Consider the following 9,408-nt stretch of genomic DNA (forward strand, 5'->3'; position numbering starts at 1 on the left):
TTCCGCACTGTCTACAACTCCACCGACTTTAGTGTCGTCTGCAAATTTACTCACCCATCCTTCTGCGCCCTCCTCTAGGTCATTTATAAAAATGACAAACAGCAACGGCCCCAGAACAGATCCTTGTGGTACGCCACTCGTAACTGAACTCCATTCTGAACATTTCCCATCAACTACCACTCTCTGTCTTCTTTCAATTAGCCAATTTCTGATCCACATCTCTAAATCACCCTCAATCCCCAGCCTCCGTATTTTCTGCAATAGACGACCGTGGGGAACCTTATCAAACGCTTTACTGAAATCCATATACACCACATCAACTGCTCTACCCTCGTCTACCTGTTCAGTCACCTTCTCAAAGAACTCGATAAGGTTTGTGAGGCATGACCTACCCTTCACAAAACCATGCTGACTGTCCCTAATCATATTATTCCTATCTAGATGATTATAAATCGTATCTTTTATAATCCTCTCCAAGACTTTACCCACCACAGACGTTAGGCTCACCGGCCTATAGTTACCGGGGTTATCTCTACTCCCCTTCTTGAACAAAGGGACCACATTTGCTATCCTCCAGTCCTCTGGCACTATTCCTGTAGCCAATGATGACCTAAAAATCAAAGCCAAAGGCTCAGCAATCTCTTCCCTGGCTTCCCAGAGAATCCTAGGATAAATCCCATCCGGCCCCGGGGACTTATCTATTTTCACCTTGTCCAGAATTGCCAACACTTCTTCCCTACGCACCTCAATGCCATCTATTCTAATAGCCTGGGTCTCAGCATTCTCCTCCACAATATTATCTTTTCTTGAGTGAATACTGACGAAAAGTATTCATTTAGTATCTCGCTTATCTCCTCAGCCTCCACACACAACTTCCCACCACTGTCCTTGACTGGCCCTACTCTTACCCTAGTCATTCTTTTATTCCTGACATACCTATAGAAAGCTTTTGGGTTTTCCTTGATCCTACCTGCCAAAGACTTCTCATGTCCCCTCCTTGCTCGTCTCAGCTCTCTCTTTAGATCCTTCCTCGCTTCCTTGTAAATATCAAGCGCCCCAACTGAAACTTCACGCCTCATCTTTACATAGGCCTCCTTCTTCCTCTTAACAAGAGATTCCACTTCTTTGGTAAACCACGGTTCCCTCGCTCGACCCCTTCCTCCCTGCCTGACTGGTACGTACTTATCAAGAACATGCAATAGCTGTTCCTTGAACAAACTCCACATATCCAGTGTGCCCAACCCTTGCAGCCTACTTCTCCAACCAACACATCCTAAGTCATGTCTAATGGCATCATAATTGCCCTTCCCCCAGCTATAACTCTTGCCCTGCGGGGTATACTTATCCCTTTCCATCACTAACGTAAAGGTCACCGAATTGTGGTCACTGTTTCCAAAGTGCTCACCTACCTCCAGATCTAACACCTGGCCTGGTTCATTACCCAAAACCAAATCCAATGTGGCCTCGCCTCTTGTTGGCCTGTCAACATATTGTGTCAGGAAACCCTCCTGCACACATTGTACAAAGAATGACCCATCTAATGTACTCGAACTATATCTTTTCCAGTCAATATTTGGAAAGTTAAAGTCTCCCATAACAACTACCCTGTTACTTTCGCTCTTTTCCAGAATCATCTTCGCCATCCTTTCCTCTACATCCCTAGAACTATTAGGTGGCCTATAGAAAACTCCCAACAGGGTGACCTCTCCTTTCCTGTTTCTAACCTCAGCCCATACTACCTCAGAAGAAGAGTCCCCATCTAGCATCCTTTCCGCCACCGTAATACTGTCCTTGACTAGCAGCGCCACACCTCCCCCTCTTTTGCCCCCTTCTCTGAACTTACTAAAACACCTAAACCCCGGAACCTGCAACAACCATTCCTGTCCCTGCTCTATCCATGTCTCTGAAATGGCCACAACATCGAAGTCCCAGGTACCATGTCTGTCCTGCACTCTAATCAACCTCTCTTTAAAAGCCTCCCACATTTCAAATGTGGATTTACCCTTAAACAGCTGCTCCCAATCCACATTCCCTAGCTCCTTATACTTGGCATTTCCCCAATTTAGCACTCTTCCTTTAGGACCACTCTCGTCTTTGTCCATGAGTATTCTAAAACGGAATTGTGATTGTTATTCCCAAACAAATCACCGACTGAAACTTCAATCACCTGGCCGGGATCATTCCCCAATACCAGGTCCAGTATGGCCCCTTCCCGAGTTGGACGATTTACATACTGCTCTAAAAACTCTCCTGGATGCTCCTTACAAACTCTGCTCCATCTACGCCTCCAACACTACACGAATCCCATTCAATGTTGGGGAAGTTAAAATCTCCCATCACGACCACCCTATTGCTCCTACATTTTTCTATAACCTGTCTGCATATTTGTACCTCTATTTCACGCTCGCTTTTGGGAGGCCTGTAGTAAAGTCTCAACAATGTTACTGCACCCTTCCTATTTCTTCGCCGTACCCATATTGCCTCAGTGCTCGAATCCTCCATCGTGCCCTCCTTAATCACAGCTGCGATATCATCTCTGACGAGTAATGCAACTCCTCCACCCCTTCTACCTCCCTCTCTATCCCTCCTGAAGCATCTATACCCTGGGATATTCAGTTGCCAGTCTTGCCCTTCCCTCAACCAAGTCTCAGTAATACCAACAACATCATATTCCCAGGTACTGATCCAAGCCCTAAGTTCATCTGCCTTACCTGCTACACTTCTCGCATTAAAACAAATGCACCTCAGACCACCTGCCCCTTTGCGTTCATCATCACTTCCCTGTCGACTCTTTCCCTTAACAATGAGTTTGTTATCTAGTACCTCACTGGCTTTAGTTGCTGCCTCTTTACTGACCTCTAACTTCCTAATCTGGTTCCCATCCCCCTGCCACATTAGTTTAAAACCTCCCCAACAGTGTTAGCAAAAGCACCCCCTAGGACATTGGTTCCAGTCCTGCCCAGGTGTAGACCATCCGATTTGTAATGGTCCCATCGCCCCCAGAACCGGTTCATAGAACATAGAACAGTACAGCACAGAACAGGCCCTTCGGCCCTCGATGTTGTGCCGAGCAATGATCACTCTACTCAAACCCATGTATCCACCCTATACCCGTAACCCAACAACCCCCCCTTAACTAGGACTAGGGGCAGGACTAGGGGCAGCAGGGTAGCATGGTGGTTAGCATAAATGCTTCACAGCTGTTTAATCCGCGAAGCAGCTCCGCCCATTCCCAACAGCTGGATTCCCGCCGAAAAGACTCGAATCTGCGAAGCAGCTCCGCCCATTCCCAACAGCTGGATTCCCGCCGAAAAGACTCGAATCCGCGAAGCAGCTCCGCCCATTCCCAACAGCTGAATTCCCGCCAAAAAGTCTCGAATCCGCAAAGCAGCTCCACCCACTCCAACAGCTGAATTCCCGCCAAAAAGTCTCGAATTCGCAAAGCAGCTCCGCCCACTCCAACAGCTGAATTCCCGCTTAAAAATGTGCTTTGATGACTGTGGCAGATGTCATTTCGGGGCATGGGACGGCGAAGGGGAATCTGGAGTATTCAACGACCACGTTAAGAAAGTATGTGTTTGGGTCGATGGAGGAGAGGGGCCCTTTGAAATCCACGCTGAGGCATTCAAAGGGGCGGGAGGTCTTCACTAGATGTGCTTGGTCTGGCTGGTAGAAGTGCGGTTTACACTCCGCGCAGACCTGGCAGTCTCTGGTGACAGCCCTGACTTCCTCAATGGAGTAGGGCAGTTTGCCGGCCTTTTTGAAGTGAAAGAACCGGGTGACCCCTGGGTGACAGAGAGCGTCGTGTAGGGTCCGGAGTCGGTCCACTTGTGCGCTGGCACATGTACCTCGGGATAGGGCCTCAGGGGGCTCGTTGAGCTTACCGGGGCGATACAAAATCCCATAGTTGTAGGTGGAGAGCTCGATCCACCACCTCAAGATCTTATCGTTCTTGATCTTGCCCCGCTGTGTGTTGTTGAACATGAAGGCTACCGACCGTTGGTCAGTGAGGAGAGTGAATCTCCTGCCGGCCAGGTAATGCCTCCAATGCCGCACAGCTTCAACAATGGCTTGGGCCTCCTTCTCAACAGAGGAGTGCCGAATTTCGGAGGCATGGAGGGTGCGGGAAAAGAATGCCACGGGCCTGCCTGCCTGGGTGAGGGTGGCAGCCAGAGCGACGTCTGATGCATCGCTCTCGACTTGGAATGGTAACGTCTCGTTGACCGCGTGCATCGCGGCCTTGGCGATGTCGACCTTGATACGGTTGAAGGCCTGGTGAGCCTTGGCCATCAGTGGGAAAGCGGTGGATTGGATGAGTGGACGGGCCTTGTCCGCATGGTTAGGGACCCACTGGGCGTAATACGAGAAGAACCCCAGGCACCGTTTGAGGGCCTTGGGGCAGTGGGGGAGGGGGAGTTCCATGAGGGGGCGCATGCGATCGGGGTCGGGCCCTAGAACTCCATTTTGCACCACATAGCCGAGGATGGCTGAGCGGTTGGTGCTGAACACGCACTTCTCCTTGTTGTACGTGAGGTTGAGGAGTTTGGCGGTGTGGAGTAATTGAAATGAAATGAATGAAATGAAAAATGAAAATTGCTTATTGTCACGAGTAGGCTTCAATGAAGTTACTGTGAAAAGCCCCTAGTCACCACATTCCGGCGCCTGTCCGGGGAGGCTGGTACGGGAATCGAACCGTGCTGCTGGCCTGCTTGGTCTGCTTTAAAAGCCAGCGATTTAGCCTTGTGAGCTAAACCAGGTTAGCGTCGTGGTCCTGCTGGTCGTGGCTGCAGATGGTGACATTATCCAGGTACGGGAAGGTGGCCTGCAGTCCGTACCGGTCAACCATTCGGTCCACCTCCCATTGGAAGACCGAGACCCCATTAGTGACGCCGAAGGGGACCCTAAGGAAGTGATAACGGTGGCCGTCCGCTTCAAACGCAGTGTACGTGCGGTCAGCCTTGCGAATGGGGAGCTGGTGATAGGCAGATTTCATGTCCGCTGTCGTGAAGACCCGGTACTGTGCAATCTAGAGAGGAAATTGCTGAGGACTTGACAGAAATCTTTGGATCCTCACTGTCTTCGGGTGATGTTCCGGAGGACTGGAGAATACCCAATGTTGTTCCTTTGTTTAAGAAGGGTAGCAAGGATAATCTAGGGAACTACAGGCCGGTGAGCCTTACGTCAGTGGTAGGGAAATTACTGGAGAGAATTCTTTGGGACAGGATCTACTCCCATTTGGAAGCAAATGGACGTATTAGTGAGAGGCAGCACGGTTTTGTGAAGGGGAGGTCGTATCTCATTAACTTGATAGAGTTTTTCGAAGAGGTCACAGAGATGATTGATGCAGGTAGGGCAGTGGATGTTGTCTATATGGACTTCAGTAAGGCCTTTGACAAGGTCCCTCATGGCAGACTGGTACAAAAGATGAAGTCACACGGGATCAGGGGTGAGCTGGCAAGGTGGATACAGAACTGGCTGCGTCATAGAAGGCAGAGAGTAGCAATGGAAGGGTGCTTTTCTAATTGGAGGGCTGTGACTAGTGGTGTTCCGCAGGGATCAGTGCTGGGACCTTTGCTGTTCGTAGTGTATATAAATGATTTGTAGGAAAATGTAACTGGTCTGATTAGTAACAATTAGACACAAAGGTTGGTGGAATTGCGGATAGCGATGAGGACTGTCAGAGGATACAGCAGGATTTAGATCGTTTAGAGACTTAGGCGTAGAGATGGCAGATGGAGTTTAATCGGGATAAATGTGAGGTAATGCATTTTGGAAGGTCTAATGCAGGTGAAAAAATTGAAAATTAAAAATCGCTTATTGTCAGAACCCTCAAGAGTATTGACAGTCAGAGAGATCTAGGTGTACAGGTCCACAGGTCACTGAAAGGGGCAACATAGGTGAAATGAAAAATGAAAATCGCTTATTGTCACGAGTAGGCTTCAATGAAGTTACTGTGAAAAAGCCCCTAGTCGCCACATTCCGGCTGCTGTTCGGGGAGGCTGGTACAGGAATTGAACCGCGCTGCTGGCCTGCCTTGGTCTGCTTACAAAGCCAGCGATTTAGCCCAGTGTGCTAAACCAGAGAAGGTAGTCAAGAAGGCATACGGCATGCTTGCCTTCATTGGCCGGGGCATTGAGCATAAGAATTGGCAAGTCATGTTGCAGCTGTACAGAACCTTAGTTAGGCCACACTTGGAGTATAGTGTTCAATTCTGGTCGCCACACTACCAGAAGGATGTGGAGGCTTTAGAGAGGGTGCAGAAGAGATTTACCAGGATGTTGCCTGGTATGGAGGGCATTAGCTATGAGGAGCGGTTGAATAAACTCGGTTTGTTCTCACTGGAACGACGGAGGTTGAGGGGCGACCTGATAGAGGTCTACAAAATTATGAGGGGCATAGACAGAGTGGATTGTCAGAGGCTTTTCCCCAGGGTAGAGGGGTCAATTACTAGGGGGCATAAGTTTAAGGTGCGAGGGGCAAGGTTTAGAGGAGATGTACGAGGCAAGTTTTTTACACAGAGGGTAGTGGGTGCCTGGAACTTGCTGCCGGAGGAGGTGGTGGAAGCAGGGACGATAGTGACATTTAAGGGGCATCTTGACAAATACATGAATAGGATGGGAATAGAGGGATACGGACCCAGGAAGTGTAGAAGATTGTAGTTTAGACGGGCAGCATGGTTGGCACAGGCTTGGAGGGCTGAAGGGCCTGTTCCTGTGCTGTACTTTTCTTTGTTCTTTGTTGTTCTGATTGATCATATCCGATATGCGTGGGAGGTTGTATGCGTCGAGCTGCGTGTACTGATTGATGGTCTGACTGTAGTCAACGACCATCCTGTTTTTCTGCCCAGTTTTCACAACTACCACTTGGGCTCTCCAGGGGCTGTTGCTGGCCTCGATGATGCCTTCCCGAAGCAGCCGCTGGACCTCGGACCTGATGAAGGTCCTGTCCTGGGCGCTGTACCGTCTGCTCCTGGTGGTGACGGGTTTGCAATCCAGGATGAGATTTGCAAACAGAGAAGGCGGGTCGACCTTAAGGGTCGTGAGACCGCATACAGTAAGGGGGGGTAGGGGCCCGCCGAATTTCAGAGTGAGACTTTAGTGGTTGCACTGGAAGTCCAGGCCGAGTAGCAGAGGTTGGGAAGGACGTAAAGCTGGAAGTCGCTGAACTCTATGCCCTGGATGGTGAGGGTGGCGATGCAGTATCCCCGGATCTCCACGTAGTGGGATCTGGAGCCCAGGGAGAGTTGTTGTATGATGGGGTGTACCGCGAGGGAGCAGTGCCTTACCGTATCGGGGTGGATGAAGCTCTCTGTGCTCCCGGAGTCAGAGAAGGCACAATGTCTTGTGCCCATCGACCTTTATCGTCGTCGATGCGGTTGTGAGGTTGTGCGGCCGGGACTGGTCGATCATGATGGAGGCGAGGTGTGGCTGGTGTTGGAAGGCCCCTGGCTGGTTGGCGGCAGTTGCAGGCGATGAGCGGCCCGATCAGGTGCCTGACGAGCTGGGGTTCTGAGGCGGGCGAGATGGCGGCGCCCAGGGGGCCCACGTGGGGGGGGGGGGTGCAGGAACAATGGACCTGGTTACAGCGGCGATCGAGCGGGCCTGGCACACAGCAGCAAAATGTCCTTTCTTCCCGCAGGCCTTGCAGAGAGCGCTCCACGCTGGGTAGCGCTGCTGGGGGGGCTTTGTCTGTCCGCAGAAGTAGCATTTGGGTCCCCCGGGGTTGTGCGGCTGCCGCGCTGCGCAGGTTTGGGGTTGGCGGGGGGAGGCCGCTAGTGGGGTGAATGATGGGGCGGTCACTGGTGGGGTCCACGATGTCCAGGAGGGGCGGGGCGCCGTGCGGTTGGGGCGTACGCTTGTACATTACGGGAGGCGACCTTTCGTCAGTTTCTTGGTCGCCGCGAGGTCGAGGGGAGCCCCTTCTAAGAGGCGCTGGCGGATGTACGCCGACCCTATGCCTGTAACCAAAGCGTCCCTGATTAGGAGTTTGGAATGTTCGACGGCCGAAACGGCCTGGAAATCGCAGTCCCTCACCAGGGCGAGCAGGGCACGCCAGAAATCTTCCACAGACTCACCGGGGAGTTGATGCCACGTGGACAGGAGGTGCCTGGCGTAGAGTTTGTTGGTCTGCTGCGTGTAGTTCTCTTTCAGAAGCGCCATGGCCTCAGCGTAGGTAGGCGCGTCCCGGATGAGGGGAAAGATATCGGAGCTCAGCCGTGTGTACAGGATCTGGAGCTTCTGTGCCTCTGGGGGTGGTTCAGTCGCAGATCCAATGTAGGCTTCAAAGCAAGCTAGCCAATGTGTGAAGGCCGACTTGGCGTTGTCTGCTTAAGGGTGCAGCTGCAGGCGATCTGGCTTGATGCGGAGATCCATCGTTGTAAAATCTCTGCTTAATAAATTGATGCACTATCAATTACGACGAGACAAGAGTAGAGAGTAATCGAGGCTTTATTACGCAGAGATGTGGAGCCTCCCGCAGCTGCTGCTGAAATGGCTGCAGCTCGGAGAGCCCACACATTCATACTCCGCCTACTGGGCGGAGCCAGCAGGCAGCAATCTACCCTCGTACCTGTAGTACAGGAGCCTGACCGTATTACATCTCGTATGTGTTATATACAACAGTGGTGACTACCACACAATCGGCTTTAGTTTTCCCACTATTTAACTGGAGGAAATGGGAAGAATGCATGCTTAGATTTGATTCCTGATTTCCAAATGTCACACTCTCCCATCCTGAATTGTGGATCTCACACTCTCTGTTCTTTACCTTGCAATGTGAGCAGGTCACAGCAGTGACAGGTAGTTTCAGTTTGTGGTATGTCTGCCAGGCTTTGATCTGACAGAGGAAAGGCCGCCTGTCAACGTGACTCCTGCTGCTTCTGTGGACAAGGCAGGGCCCAAAGTGGGTGAACCGATCTTGGGCAAAGTGGTGCAGTGATGTGGTGGTTCTGCTGTGGGCTGTCTGGATAGTGGGCCTATCAGTGACAGGGAACCTGTTTCTGTTTGTGTTACAATGCAGTACAGTCTAATATATAAGACTGAGGAATGACATTGTGTGCTATTGTTTCTCCAACAGTATGGAATAGTGATTGATGCTGGCTCCTCGCATACTTCACTCTACATCTACCAGTGGCCAGCTGAGAAGATGAATGATACTGGCCTGGTCACAGAATTAACTTCCTGCAAAGTGAAAGGTACCAGATTCCCCCCATATCGTTTATACATGGATTACTGAAAGCCAAGGAAGCCACAATAATAAACAACCCACGGGCGAGAGAGAGTTGCTGTGGGGGTGAAGTCGACAAAGACATTCCAACAGGGAACAGAACGGGGTTTCTATCGGGGTGTCCAAAAGCTGCATTTATATGGGGGCCCCCAGGATTCTCCAGGATAGGAAAGAGAAGGGAGC

General features: G+C 51.0%; 1 protein-coding gene across 1 annotated transcript in view; it reads left to right on the top strand.

Moving 5' to 3' along the window:
- Positions 1 to 9,234, top strand: part of LOC119979660 (ectonucleoside triphosphate diphosphohydrolase 1-like) — a 67,608-nt gene extending 58,374 nt beyond the window's left edge. Inside the window, exon 3 of the mRNA XM_038822189.1 lies at positions 9,076 to 9,234. Coding sequence (XP_038678117.1) covers positions 9,076 to 9,234 — 159 coding nt within the window. The remainder of the gene's footprint in view (positions 1 to 9,075) is intronic.
- The last annotated feature ends 174 nt before the right edge of the window (positions 9,235 to 9,408 follow it).

The sequence above is a fragment of the Scyliorhinus canicula genome, chromosome 16 (assembly GCF_902713615.1).
Source record: "Scyliorhinus canicula chromosome 16, sScyCan1.1, whole genome shotgun sequence".
NCBI lineage: Eukaryota > Metazoa > Chordata > Chondrichthyes > Carcharhiniformes > Scyliorhinidae > Scyliorhinus > Scyliorhinus canicula.